General features: G+C 36.5%; 1 protein-coding gene across 1 annotated transcript in view; it reads left to right on the top strand.

The window, feature by feature from the left end:
• The first annotated feature begins 8334 nt into the window (after positions 1-8334).
• TPO (thyroid peroxidase) overlaps positions 8335-15498 on the top strand; it is a 36936-nt gene continuing 29772 nt past the window's right edge. Inside the window, exons 1-3 of the mRNA XM_027906523.1 lie at positions 8335-8428; positions 10682-10763; positions 13628-13797. Coding sequence (XP_027762324.1) covers positions 8335-8428; positions 10682-10763; positions 13628-13797 — 346 coding nt within the window. The remainder of the gene's footprint in view (positions 8429-10681; positions 10764-13627; positions 13798-15498) is intronic.

Raw genomic sequence — 15498 nt, 5'->3', positions numbered from 1 at the left:
GAACTCTTAAGCCATTATCCCCTGTAACCCTGTGGAAGAAGATCCAGAGTAAGCAAGTGTCCCCTTGCAAGCCTATGGAAGGAAAACCCTTCGGGACCCGGGTAACCCCCAGCCTTCAGTATTAGCCCAGCAGGGGGGTAAGCCCAGCCCTGGAGGCTGACACAGAGCAAGAAAGAGAGAGAAAAAGTTCCAGCTGCAACGAGAATACTGCTGCTACTGAAGATCTATTACTAGAGAGAGAGAGCTGGAACTCCGAAAATAGAGAATGAGACTACTTCTTCTCCTTGGACTAATATAAAAAGGGAAAAAGTATTTCTGTAAATATATAGCACTTCAACTTGAGTAGAAATTGTTGTAGATATAGTTCTTTAGTTTTTAATTTATTAGTAGTTTTTGTTTTACTAGTAATAAATGTTTATACTATTTTCCCCAAATCCTGTCTCTCTTTTGTCTGCAAAAACCTTCTCTCAACTAGTAGTAATTGCGTGGGGGGTGGAAAGCAAATTGACCCAGAGCAAAACCATGACAGAAAGGTATACAGACTAAAAAATACTAGACTCTTTGGACAGTGCAGAGAGAGAATAATACTCTTCAGAATGGGTTGTTCCAATGTTGTCCTACTAAGAACCTGAGCCAGCTAGCGAGAACAGCTGAGAACATACAACTGCCATAAAACATTCTTCATGGCATTTGCACTGATCACTGCTGAGCAGATCCCCTCTCCAGTCATGATTCCCTGTTGCTTTTCTTTTATAGGTGTCTCCACCTTTTCTTGAGCACTTCGACTACATCAACTCTTTTTTTCTTTCAGACCATGGGTACAAAATAAAAACATGTTGTTACTGCCTGGATTTTCACAATAAGTTGGTCCTGGGAAGCAGGAGGTCAGCAGTCCAGTTCGTAGTGCTGTCAAAGGAGCTTCCCACCATGGAAATATTCACAGAATATTCCACTACAAAGGGAGGACAGGAATATCTGCCATTTTTTGAGTATGGAAATTAATTACTGTCAGTACTTGCATGTCCCATTTTTTCTTACAGAATCTTAAATTCTCTAGTGGATTTTTCGCTAACCATACTGAGAGCCTCATCCACAGCAGGCATAATACTAAAATTGGTCTGTCAGAGTTGTATTATGTGGTCATTGTTTTTATTTTACTAAATCCATTTCTGTTTTCTGCTAAGTTATAAAAGATCATGCTTGTTATCTTGTTAGTACTTGATCAGCTTTATGACTGCATGACACATGGTGTACCTACCGACCATCCTTAACTCCAAGACATAAATTCAATATATGATACTGCTGTGGTCTCTGCAAGAAGGCCATGCCTTGGAAGAAGGAAGAAAATTCACCATTAAGCTTGCCATTAAAATGATCTGTCTGAAAGAAACAGAGTTCTCTCTGAAATCAGTGCTCTATCAAGAGGAAAAATTAATTTTTTTTCCATTTTAAAAAGAAACATTTTTGTTATTCAAGTCACTAAATTTTAGACCTTCTATAGACCTTAAAATTGTTCATCTGATCCACATCTTTCTACATGAATCATAATACTCATTAGTTACCATGAGTTCAAACTCAAGAAATTGAGTGGCCTCTCCTCTGCAGTTAAATTACCTTTCTATAGTCTTATTCTGCAAGTTAAGTTGCTTCAAAACCTCAGAACTTCTAAAGAACTCTTCCTGCAACTAGAGTTTTAAATGTTGTTTGCTTGCATGAGATAAAACTTCAGTTTGGCTTTAAATCAACATTTTAACAAGACAATCTCATGTTCCATAAATTTATTCAGTTAATATTCATTGAATTTCAGAAATCCCTGTTATTTGCATGTTACATTCCTCCTGTTTCTGAGAAAAATAATTTATCTGAGTACATTAAAATTAGTATGTAATGACCAAATCTTATTGATCTAACTCAAGGTAAACCATTAGTCTAATACCACTGAATCATAGAATCATTCGGGTTGGAAAAGTCCTCCAAGGTCACTGAGTCCAACAGTTTATGGAACACCACTATCAACTAAACCATAGTTTAACTGATGCCACATCTGGTCATTTCTTGAACACTTCCACGGATATTAACTCCACCCTCTCCCTGGATGGCCCACTCCAATGCTTGACAGCATTTTCTGTGAAGAAAGTCTTTCTCTTGTCCACCCAGAACCTCCCCTGGCACAGCGTGAGGCTTTGTTCTCTTGTACTGTTGCTAGTTGCCTGGGAAAAGAGGCCAACCTCCACCTTGCTACCACCTCCCTTCAGGCAGTTGTAGAGAGCCATTAGGACTCCCCTGAGTCTCCTTTTCTCCAGGCTAAACAAACTCAGCTCCTCAGCCACTCTTCTTATGACTTGTGCTCCACAACCTTCATCAGCTTCATTGCCCTTCTTGGCCACCTGGGCACACTGCTGGCTCATGTTCAACCACTGTCAACCAACACTCCCAGGTCCTTTTCCACTGGGCAGCTTTCCAGACACTCTTCCCAAAGCCTGTAGCTCTGCATGGGGTTGCTGTAACCCATGTGTAGGACCCAGCACTTGGCCTTGTTGAACCTCACACTTTTGACCTTGGCCCATTGATGCAGACTGTCCAGATCCCTCTGCAGAGCCTTCTTACCCTTCAGCAGATCAACACTTTCCCCCGCCCCAACTTGGTGTCATTTATGAATTTACTGAGGTCGATAAAGGTATTAAACAGGACTGGTCCCAGTACTGAGCCCTGGGGAATCCCACTAGCAACCAGGTGCCAGCTGGACGCAGCACCGCTCACCACCAATCTCTGGGCTCGGCAATCTAGACAGTTTTTAACCCAGAAAAAGATGCACCTGTCCAAGTCATGGTCTACCAGCTTTTTCCAGGAGAATGCTGTGGGAGACATATCAAAGACTTTACTGAAGTCCAGGTAGACCCCATGTATAGCCTTTTCCTCATCCACTATGGGAGTTATCCCATCACAGAAGGAGATCAGGTTGGTCAGGCAGGACCTGCCTTTCCTAAGCACATGCTTGTTGGGCCTGATCCACTGGTTGTCCTGTTTGTCCTGTGTGATCGCATTTAAGATGATCTGTTCCTCAATTTTCCCTGGCACCAAGGTCAGGCTGACAGGCCTGTAGTTCCCCAGATCCTCCTTCTGACCCTTCTTGTAGCCACACTGTCTAACTCTCAGTCCTCTGGGACCTCCCTGTTTAACCAGAGCTGATGATAAATGATGGAAAGTGGCTTGGCAAACTCCTCCATCAGCTCCCTCAGGACCCTCAGTTGGATCTCATCCAATCCCATAGACTTCTGGGTGTCTAAATGGCTCAGCAGGTCACTAACTACTTCCCTCTGGATTGCAGAGGGTCTGTTCTGCTCCCTGTCCCTGTCTACAAGCTCAGGGGCTAGTTACTCTGAGAAAAACAGGTTTTTCTGTTGAAGACTGAGGCAAAGAAAGCATTAAGTATCTCAACCTTTTCTTTATCCTTCTTAAAATGTTTCCCCCACATACAGAAAAGGATGGAGGTTTTCCTTTACATCATTTCGTTGTTAATGTCTTTACAAAAACACTTTTTATTGTCTTTCACAGCCGTGGTCAGATTGAGTTCTGGCTGAGCTTTCACCTTTCCGATTTCCTTTACATGAGCTGGCAACATCCATATACTGTTCCTGAGTTGCCTAAAAGAAAAATAAGAAGAAGAAGAGGATAAGAATATGAGATGCGTTCCACCGGCTGGGACATCTCTTTAGGGTGAGACCATAAGTAATCTGCAAAGGCAGAGATATTGTTTTAGAAAACAAGGATGACATTTGGAAAAGCAGACACAAAGTCATCTGGATGGATAAAAAGTTTATTCAACTATAGACCATCACATTCTACCAGATCAGCAAGCTGCTTATTCCTTCTTCAAACCTGCATGAGTAAAGGCCCAAAACCTCTTTTTTTTGCTTATAGTATTTACCACTAATTTAGATACTGTTACTTACTACAGCCAGCCATTTAATTATTTACTGGCCTGCTTCAGTTCAATTCCTGATCTTTTTAACTATTTGTTAATTATTTGACACCAATTCAGTCACAGAGCATGAGATAAAATATAGAAAGACAAATAGCTCTCCCCACCCAAAAAAAAAGTATGCTGTACAAAGACTGGAATAATATCGGAACTAAACTTTACTATAGAACTACTTGGCCACTAATTATAAAAGTATTTTTTCACCTATTATTTACCATTTAGTTTAAGACAGCTACATATACCAGTTAGGTCGAACTTCAAGTCTACACGTCAGGCATAAAAATTAGTCCTAAAAGCCATTTAGCATTCTATTTTGCATTTGACTAAAAAAACCCCAATAGTTAGTGTTGGGAGAAGCCAAAAAAAAAAAAAAAAGGACAAAAAAAATTCCAGCCATAGTTAATTTGTGATTCAGGGGTCCCTGCTGTAAACCTTGTATTTCCTATGCCTTAATATATGTTTAATCCCTAAAATTTTCAGGACATTCCTATGAACTCATATGATTTTTTTTTTTTTTTTTTTTTTTTAGCATATGTACAAGCTATTTCATCTGTTGTCTAAATAACTGTCCTTTTTGGTTTTTTTTCTACTTGAAACTTACTGACCCTTAGTTCTTTACTAGAATAGATAGTGAATTATCATTACTTTTTCACCCTCTTCATCTCATTTCTACCTCGAGAGACCTCTGTAAGGTCTTCTCTATCTAAAGACAATAATAGCAAAAAAAAAAAAAAAAAGTTTTTAATAAAATGAAATTAATTCCAGAAAAAACTAAGTACTTATAGTAACTGGAGTCATGATATCAGTGAAACCCAGCTCAACTGATCTCTTCTACTAAAGTACTGTTCTTTCACCTTTCTTTTTTCATTTTTTGACTTGTGACATTTTGCTTATTTCACTTAAAATAAGGCTTATTTCTGTTGTTTGCATGTTGTTAAGCTGGAACTTCAGTAAAATTGCTTCTGTTGAAGTATTGTGCAGTTATATGCACTTTTTGCCTCTTCTTTTGCAAGAGAGGTCTTAGAACTTTAAAAGTCAGAAGAGATCAGAAACTAATTTGTCTGTTATAGATTAGACATCCGTATCAACAGAGTGTCCTTCATGCCTTGCTAGAGCCCAGGATTGCCACTAAATACTACAAAATAGTGTAATCTTCTAGGAAAAATAGCTCCTGCAGCTGCACAGATATATGTCAGAGGTCTCTCATTCTAATCCAATGCTTTAGAGACCTGATGATGCCTCACAGAGCCTGATAGGGCTGCAGGCTGTTACAGTGTATATGTAAGTTGTTCTGAGGCTATAGAATTGTGTCTGTTTCCTGTGTTCGCAACATCAGTTGCGATTACATAATATTTTATGTGTGGGGTAATTTTTTAAACACCATAATAGGTCTACAGAAATTCATATGTGTGAGTAATGTGAAATTCTATTGCTTTGGAGTATTTCCTTGAACAGAATTTTCTTATTTTCATCAACACAAAGATTTATTTTATAGGTCTTTAATTTTTAAAAACACAGAAACAGTACTGCTCTTCATGTGCAGATTTAAATCTTGGGAATACAACAAATTGAATGAGTCATTTAATTTAAAGCTTACTAATATTCATTTGGTTAACTGTTAAGGTTCACTGCTGCTTTTCCGAGGAGTGCTGTTTAGCATAAGGACTGTTTTATACTGGTCTTTACTCCATGTTTAGACTGTCATTGATCTGTGCATTTTAATTGCTCTGAAGAAAGGTCTGACACCCTTTCTGCAGAAAGAATGGCTTAAGACAGACAGCTCAGACACAGTCTGGGACAAAGGGGGTACATTCAGAAAGATATTCATCGAAATTTTCTGCATTCACATATAGATAATGTATGAATCTTGGACTAAGAAAATTAAGGCTGTTCCTGAGCCACTAAACTTTACCCTCTTAAATATCTTTCAGCAGATTTCAATAACAGGATTCTGAATGACCTCCAGAAAGAATAAGAATACAACTGTATCTGTCTATGTCAGTCCCATGTAATCAAGCTTTCCCACGTGTTTTAACTAAAACTGTATTTGTGGCTCAGCAGGGAATTAAGCATTCATACTCTTAAAATCAGAAAAACACAAAATAAATATTGCCATTCAGTTTTCTCATCACAGACCAATTTAATGCCTGTAACCATTTGAAGCCAACTGTTGACAAATATTTCAACTGCAACCAACAAGCGAAGGCTGAGATCCGTATTTAAACAAACTTTGATGTAGGTATGCTCTTTTTGAATGAAATGGGGAAGCTTTGATTTTTTTACTGTGAAACTGAAAAGAAAATCAAACGTGTTTTCACTTCCAGAAGGCCTCTTATCTCTCAGAAATTAAACCTATGGTACTTATGAAAGAATATAGGTGAAAGCTCCTTGTTCTATTAGCTGTTTGGAACAGATCTGCTTTTCTCAGTGCTTTTCTATCTCACGAGAAGTCGATCTGCTTTATGCTTTCTTATGCAAGGAAACATATTCTTAGAAGATTTACAATTTGGAATGTAAATTAAAGAGTATTGAAAGTTTGACTTCATGTCTGACTTCATGTCTGCAATCTTAAATCCCCCAGCCAAGAAGCCTAAACCTACCTTTCTGATAGAGGTCTGTTTCCCTTTGCTCTGTGCTTACTTCTCAATCATGTCCACTCACTTTTGCACTGAACTGGTTAAGGATGATATTCCTGAACTGTGGTAAGAACAACCTGGAGTTTCTCCTGCACTCAGTTCACATGCTTGTAGGTTTTCTTTCACCATCATATACCACAGGCACAAGCTCCAGGATGTTCCCTGCTACCCAACTCCTAATCAACTTATCACATATGGCAGAGATCAAAACACTGATCTTTGGCTCCACCTTGTGATCTCCCTGTTGAGACCAGCCAAAGATTAAATGAGGAAATCCTCAATCTGATTCCAGATCCAATTTTGATCTCTCTGCCTATATAGGAAATAGAAAAAACCCCAGCCAGTTAGATTCTAAAGGTCAAACTACTGACTTCAGAAGAAGAAATAGGGTTGAAAAGTGTAACTCAAGAAAAATATCTGGGCTCAGAAGTGTGAAATAAATTATGGCAGAGAAGAAAACAAAATAAAAAGTGCTGGAATTTGGCGGGCAGCCTGGGGGTTATCATCTGTAACTAAAATGGTCATTTTGGTAAAGCACCAATTACAGAATGCATAAAATAGGATGTAAAATTCCTTTTTCTGTCAAATACATTGACAAAAGGAACTAGTGAAAAATATACCCAGAGTTTTTTTTTACTACGTAACATGGCAATATATATATGTGTGTGTGTATATGTATATATACATATATATTTAGTAAGAGCACTTTTTCTTCTCATTTTCAGAAACATTATTCTGATATAAGAACCGACTACATAGGTGACTCTTTGTTCCCAGCAGGAAAAAATAAGTCAAGTACTAACGTCAGTTTCTGCTTTGTGGGAACATACTGTGGCCAAAAAGATTTTGAAATCATTTGCGCTGTTAAAGCTTGAGTGAGTACCAGTGCATAAAGCTGATAGCATAAGCTGAGTCCCTGGAAAGTACTTGGCTTTCATATTTCAGAAAAGTTACTGCCTTCGATAAAGTACAGAACTGTGGAAGATAATCTCCTCAGCACACAAAAGGTCAGACAATAAAACTTTTGCTTGCTATTTTCTAAAAGAATTTAATCATATTAATTCATGAAATGTAAAAAGAAGGGGTGCTTTCACACTGAGTTTCTATGGGCAATATAGTTTCCTTGAATTTTCAGACTTGATTTATTACTATTTTTTTAAATGTTGATAGGATATGGAGCAAAAAATATTTTAAATCTTTCAATCTCCAATCAACATAGTGCATGTGAAAAATGTTACCTCTTGTATAATTCATATAGTTTCACTGCTGGAATAACTGCCAGAGAACCAGTGCACTGAAATAGAGAATGCAGCTCACCTTAGCCGTGTGAGCATATTTGTTCTGTTGCTTCAATACCACAGTTATATATGGATAGGAGCCTAGAGGGGTCTGAGTGATGTTATTAGTAATTTGGCCGTTTCATGATCTTATGTGCAATCACTAATTTACAATAAAATCAATGGTAGTGCACAGAGAAGTTCAAAATTAATTGTGGTAAAATATTGATGAATTTCTAATACGTAGGTTCATATTTTGAGAATTCCTTTGAGAATTTATTTTGAGAGTTACTTTGAACTTCTAAAACATAGTCAAACATGGCTATAAAGCTAATCTTAAAGTAAAATTTGCCTTATCCAGGAAATTATTTATAATATATCTTATAATTAGAAGATGAAGGTATATATTTTGTCAACAATTATGTCTTATTTCTTGTAGATGAAAGTTTTCATTATTTTGGGATTTTCAGCAGCTACAGCCTTCACAGCTGTTTTCTTTTCTTTTCTTCAGATAGGCAAAGATACCATCTTTGGTAAGTAACAGTAAAAATAAATGGTTTTTTTTGTTGTTGACTGCTGAAAATACACTGTCACTGGAGACAGTTTGGCAAAGGCAGTATAGCTTAATCTCTTTTTGTGTTCAAGATACACTATCTGGCTTCTGTGAAAATTATTCCATGGATGTTTTCTTTTAAAATGCATCTTCATAAACTCACAAAATAAAACTTTGTATGTGCAACGTAACTCACTTATTCCTTGACTAGGAGTGATTTTACTTTCTTATTGATATTCATACGTCAGATGATACATTTGCAAACATGACTGACAGATTAATTTATTAATCATTACCTTTAGCCATCCTGGGCTAGAGGCTGTTGCCATAGGAAGTCCCACTTGGCACACTTGCTGGCCCACAAGGGTGCATATCTCCTGTGAGTCCATTTGCTGTGGACACCCTGTGGATTTTAGAGCATCTCAGATAGCAATAGTCCCTATGTTCAAACAATATAATCTTGTCATTTTTAGCATCACAGCAGTTTTATTTGCATCTGTTCAATCTGAATAAGTCAGATCTTATAAACTAGAAATGTAGGAAGATACTAAATTGAATTTTTAAAGAAATGTGCAGAGACTGATTTTACATGGAATTAGGGCAGAGATAGTAAAGAAACAGGATTTTCAAACTTTACATTCTCTTAAATCCCTTTAAGTAAAGGATTTCTTCCTAATATCTAATCTCAACCTGCCTTCGATCAATTTAAAATCATTGTCTCTTGTCCTGTCACTATCTGTTCATATACGAAGTCCCTCTCCCTCCTTTTTATATGCTCGTTTAAGTTTCTGGAAGGCCCCATACATGAATATACATGGACTGTAAATAAATAGAAAGATGAACTGCATATTATTCTTTTTAGAGTAAGTGTCTTTTAGTCTAATGGGAGCAGTACAAAATAATGTTTATTACTACAAGAACCATATTTTTGAAAACCCTGTATTGGTACTAAAATCATGCTTCTCAGCAGAATGGAGAGAGACAATGAAATTCAAGTATAGCAAGAGGATCTTCTCTTTTATATCAGAGTAGAAACCAATATCACATAATGAACAGTACTTTTAAGGATATTACATTTCTTAGAGATAACTCCCTAAAAGTAATTAATAAACATGATAGATTAAATATTAAAAATAATTACTTGTTATATTGCCTATAAAGATCAGATGTGTTTTATAACATAGACATTCAGATATAGCAGAAATCTGAATTATAATATCAAATGAATCATCTGAATATTTTATCATGCATAGGTGAAAAAGAGAAATAACTACTGCTGTACTTGGATACTGAGATCTTTAGGAGAGTGGAGTATAATTTTCCCTAGCAAAGATTACTCCTCATCACACGTTATTTTCTATTGAGTTGAGTGCCCTATTCAAAAAATATATCATAGAAATAGTACAGTATGGACTACACATAAAATATGTTCACCTAAAATTGCACTGTACAGAAATGGTGAACAATTGTACATAAATTATTGTTATTATTTTTATTATTCATTTTCTAAGAAAAAATGGGCCTTCCTACAAAATACAAGTGGGAATTAAACCCCTGGACTTTAAATGTTACTGATTCTTTTAATATAAAGTTATATGTACAAAAGAGGAATAAACCAAGTTTCATGATAGCAAACAGAATAGCCCAGCTGAAGTATTATTAGGTTCACATATCTTTCCATCAAATATAGGTGAAGAAATGAGAATAGGACTTTCATGCACTGGTCCAATTCTAGGAGTCTTAAAGTTTTTTAATTATGCCTGAATATGTACTTGGATCCTTCATGTGTCTCAGACTAGCTCACATTATCTACGAGGGAGGCTCAAATTTGTCCTATCAATCCAAGGACAGATTAATGAAAAATACATATGAAGCCTATTGAGCATAACTGCATACAGAGAACACAGTGTGTTTCAGCTGGACCTATTATGTTTGGTACCATATAACATATCCATAACTGAATTTATACTTGAAGAAATGGAGAGGAAATCCTACTCTTCAAGCTTTATAAATTACGAAAGAACTGATTTACTACCCCTACCTTACCTTTCAGAAGGGTAGGAAGCCACAACAATAATTTCAGGAACACTAAAATAAAGAGATGGTTTTAAGGGGGAAAAATTGCACCTTAATATTAGAGACCTGCATATCCTCTAATTGTAAATGTTTTAATAAATACACTCTTGATTAAAATATTCATATTTCTTTCCATTTTTTTTTCCCTGCTAAGAAGAAGTTGAAGATAACTGCATTACTGAGGCTATCCAGAAGGGTTCTAGTCTGGTGGGTTATGCTGCACATTATGAAATGAAAAGGTAAAAAAAAAAAATTAGAATCTATTTCTGCAAAAAGTCTTAATAACAGAAATTATGTCACCTTTCTGTTTCTTTGAGAAAACATATCATCACAGATTCACTGCACCCATTACCTTTGAGATATCTGACTGAGTGGAAGGTGTCCCTGCCCATGGCAGGAGGTTTAGACCTAGATGATCTTTAAGATCCCTTCCAATCCAAACCATTCTACGATTCTATGATTATGTCACTGATCATCTGATCCAATATAACCTTGTGCATTATCGCCATATAAATTGCTCTCTTAAAATGTGAGAAAAATAAGAAACATAAAATTAAATAGGAATGTGTTTCTGATCTAAATAGCATACCACATTCCTTTAACATGTGACTCAAAAAATACAATTTTATGGACATTACATATTTTTGAATTTTTTTTTTTCAAGGTCAGAGTGAGATGGGAACAGCTCCCATGGCTTTAGTGTCTAAACCCTATTGCCTTAAATTGGACTGTTAAAGAATTTCATATTTCCCGTTCCATCTAAAACAGATGGAATGAACTGATAGGGGAAAGAAAATAAAACATTTATCTTAAACTGTGGGTAGGTAACAACTTAGGGAAAGGTCCTTTGTGTTGGAGTTATGCTATGAGAATGATCTGTTTCAATCACTTTCTGTGTAGCTCTGACTAGATTTCTATTATATGGAATTAATTTCTCCCCAGAAATTGGAATACATCAGCTAAGTTTTAGAGGGCTCAATTATCATGCTTTTTCTCCGATTTTCCTAAAGGACTTATCCCTGTGATTTGGAAATGAGTCATGATTTGCAGAGTTCTGTGAGTGATGACTGTTTATATGGACAGAACCTGTCAAGAACTGTGGTCGCTCTATATGTAGAGACTGAGGTCATTTTCATTTTGTTGTGGTTTCATTTTTGATGGCAACCCTGAGGCATTTAAATTTAAAAACACAAGTCTCAACTTGTCAGTGGCTCAGCTGCCTCATATACTAAATGGAGATACTGATGTTTATTTATCTCACAGTATGTTGTGACAATTACTTGGTCAATATCTTACATATGATAAATGATAAAAGATGCTAAACATAAATGTTAAATGATGATTGTTTCAATTAGGATTTTAAATTTTATTAGGAATAAAACTCTCCCCAAATGAGTCTACAGATTCTTAAGCTTCCTTTGAAATACAGTGTATGTAGCTATACAGACTCTCAAGAACATTGGTACTCAGAAGTCCTATTACTGGGTTCCCTTTAAAAGCCTTTTTTAAATTATGCTTGACTGATATTATCCCCATGTGGATATTAAAATACTGATCTTGAGTTCTTGCATTTAGTTACCTCATCTTTCTATTCTTTTCAAGTGGGACACAGTTCAGGACTTTTAATACTCCAGGTTCCCTGACAAATTCTTTATTTTCTATGAAAGACCTGGAAAAAACAGTGCTGAAGAGCAAGATAGTTCTTTTTCATAGTTGCTCTGGTCTTCAAAAAAAGGGATAGTTTCTTTGTAAGGAATAAATAAACATGTTAAATCTCTTTTGTATCAATTAAGGACAAATTAAACACCTAGAAAAACCTTTTGAGTTGTATTTTTTTTACTTAATGCCTTTTATGTAAGCATATTTCTAATTTTGCAAACAGAAATTTCACTGCTTTGCCCAAATCAGAACTGTTGATTCCACTTTAAAATTTTCTTGTGTTTTCAGCACAAGAATATGACAGCAGTGAATATGACAGCACATTTTTATGAAAATTGAGTATCCAAAAAAAAAAACCAACCTATGTTGCAGAGAAGCCTTCAGGAATGTCTGAAACCTATGACCATGCCCAAAAATGGAATAGACTGGAGTGTTTTTTCCTAAGCTGTAATGAGTCAGTATAGGACAGCAAAAAATTAAATTACCTTTGATGCACTTTTCTCAAGGCTCCTCTGCCAAAAAAAAACCCAGACAGGCAAGACAGCCCATGCTGAGTTAAAAAAAATAAAAAACTAGGAGTGAACCACAGAACAGTTGAGAGATCTGGAGACCACCTAGGCCAGTGCTGTGTTCAAAGCAGGATCAACTATGGCAGGTTGCTCAACACACTGTCCATTTGGGCTTTGAATGTCTCCAATGATGGAGACTCCACTACCTCCCTGGGCATCCTGTTGCTGTGTCTGGCTACTCTCTCAGGAAAATGAGTTTTCATATGTTCAAGTGGTTAAAATTATGTTACAGAAGTTATCTCATCAAACCTGAACTCCTTGAAGTTAGAGGCAAGGCCAGACTGTAAACTAATATATATAGCCATATAACTGTCTAATTAAGCCCTCCTAAAGTAATTGCTGAAACTCCAAATATAAATAGTCAGAGCCAGGCAGATGCTTGGACGGTCTCTGAGAAGACAAGTCTCCACCACAAACTGCAGATAGCATCTAACTAGCTGTGAACCAGTTGCTTGACTCCTGGGTGCTAAGGCATTTGTAAATCTACCTCCAGTGATTGAGATGGTCATTGGTATTAAACGTCACATGAAAGCAAAGCCTACTCAAAACAGTGAGTAGGGAGCCCTCTATTGGGACTGTCCTGCACAGTCTTCCCAGCTACAAGCTCTGTTCATCCCAGCAGTTTCTGTCTCATCCTAAAGGCTTTGCACAAAGTTAACCTTTGTTAAGTTGTGTGTGTCCAACAGAAGGACACTTTCTGAATTTTCCTTGCAGATCGAGATCACAAAGTAATCTTCCTCTTTGCTTTCCCAGTGTGCCGTTCAATCAAAATATACCTTAAATTGCAACATATCCAACACAGACAAAAAAAGCTATGAAAAAATTTTAAAGTGCTAAAGCGTTGCAAAACCTTCTGTATTTTATTTCAAATATAGAAAAATCCAAGGAAGTGGAATAGCAACCCCTACCTTGCTTCTGACTTTCTCAAAATTTCCTGAGCGAGAGAGTCAAGATATTTCCCAAGCAGCTGAACAAATGGAAATGTCGATGAAGGTGCTGAAACAAAAAGGTTGCCAGAAGCACAAACGTTCATTGCATCAAACTGGTAAATATAGCATATTGGTGCACAACCCCCTACCCCCTACCCCCCACCCCCATTGATTTCTTGAATACTATGTTCTAGGTTAAAGTTGAGTTAACAACTTCACTTTTATTTTACCCCTGGCAGAAGTACATATCCTATTGTCACTCCGGGGCCAGGAAGCACTTGCTTTTGTTCTTAAAAATACCTCACATAGTCACTGGTTTACATTTTGCTTTGCTGGAGTGTGGATGGTGTTCCTACAGTTCAGGAGAGCAGCACTACACTATTGGCATCCTGTGAACTCAATAATGTATATTTGTATTACCTATAATGCAGCTTGCATATCGTCAGTGTTACGTGCTTCTTGTTTACAGTGAAATCTTCCCCAGCACTTTTGGTTTAGTGTTTGGTCTTCTATCACTTTACAGCATTGACACTTTCAAACACACTTCCTGTCAGCACTGATTGCCTTATGCATATTCCTCTTTTAAGAAAATATGTTCTTATTTCCAAAACTAATTTTATAATGCATTGCTGTTAGACATTTATTTCCACTTTAGCTGGTTTTCCTATGTTAGATAGGGAAAGAGAGATAGTCCAGAAAGTTCAACACTGGGTAATTGTCTAAGTAAAGTAAAATTCTTGCTGTTAATTAGAGATGAATTTCAAGATGTCTGTCTGGTGTCTGGAAGGCTCAAAAGTTCAGAAATATGGACTATTTTCTTCCATAATTTAATACTGTCACTTACATGAAATGTTCTATCATAATATTATAACATGACATTTTTCAAGATTAGGGTTCTGTAGACAAACATAAAGCTCCACAGTTAATTTGTTTCCATGCAGAAACATCTGGCTTAATAAACTAATAGGACATTTGTAGAACTAAAAATATATCTATATCATGTGTGTGCATATATTTATACACATACCAAGATATGATAAAATTTGTGTTATGTAATTTAAAAAGAAATTAAATTTCTAAACTACAGAAGTGCACAAAACTCTTGTTAATTTTCAAAGCTGTAACAACATTAAGGGAACATAAACAGACACTGTACAGTCTGTGTGCCACAACAGAATTGTTTTACATGGATTAAAGAACTTACTTGACTTTAAAGAAAACACAAGTCAATAACTAGGCAGCAAAGATAACTGGGTATAATTCTCAACCTAAACTAACAAGCTGTATCTACAAATTATGTACTATGACTAGTACATAATGACAAGATAACCAGTCTAACAGCCTCTGCTCTCTCTGTTCTCTCCCTGACCTTGCTCAGTTTCTAACTGCTCAGCAGAACATTTTTCAAGCTGATTTGACTCTTGAACATTTTTGTATTTTTTGCTTTTCTGGCTTAAATTTGATTAATGAAAATTTTGATTAATGAACTAAAGCAACTTAGTTCAGAGTCAAATGGACAGAATGAATAAGTAGTAGGACAGAGTGACCTGCATTAGCCAGTAGTTAGACAAGGGCAAGAGTAATATGTTACCTCTACCACTTTCTTCTAGCATCTGATGGTTACAGTCAGTTTAAATGTCAACAGTTCTCTGAGTTCAGGAAGGATATTCATAGAATCATACAATGTTTTGGGTTGGAAGGGATCCCCCTGCCATGAACAGAGGCACCTTCCACTAAAGCAGTTTGCTCCTATTTCACATGTATATCCACCTCCAACTGGCCATATGTGTGTTTAAGTATATGGAGTGAGAGAGGGT

Source organism: Empidonax traillii, unplaced genomic scaffold (genome assembly GCF_003031625.1).
Source record: "Empidonax traillii isolate 1590-97213 ecotype Southwest subspecies unplaced genomic scaffold, ASM303162v1 scaffold1311:size157242, whole genome shotgun sequence".
Lineage (NCBI taxonomy): Eukaryota > Metazoa > Chordata > Aves > Passeriformes > Tyrannidae > Empidonax > Empidonax traillii.
Note: the sequence above shows the minus strand (reverse complement) of the source record. Positions and strands in the feature narration are given on the sequence as shown.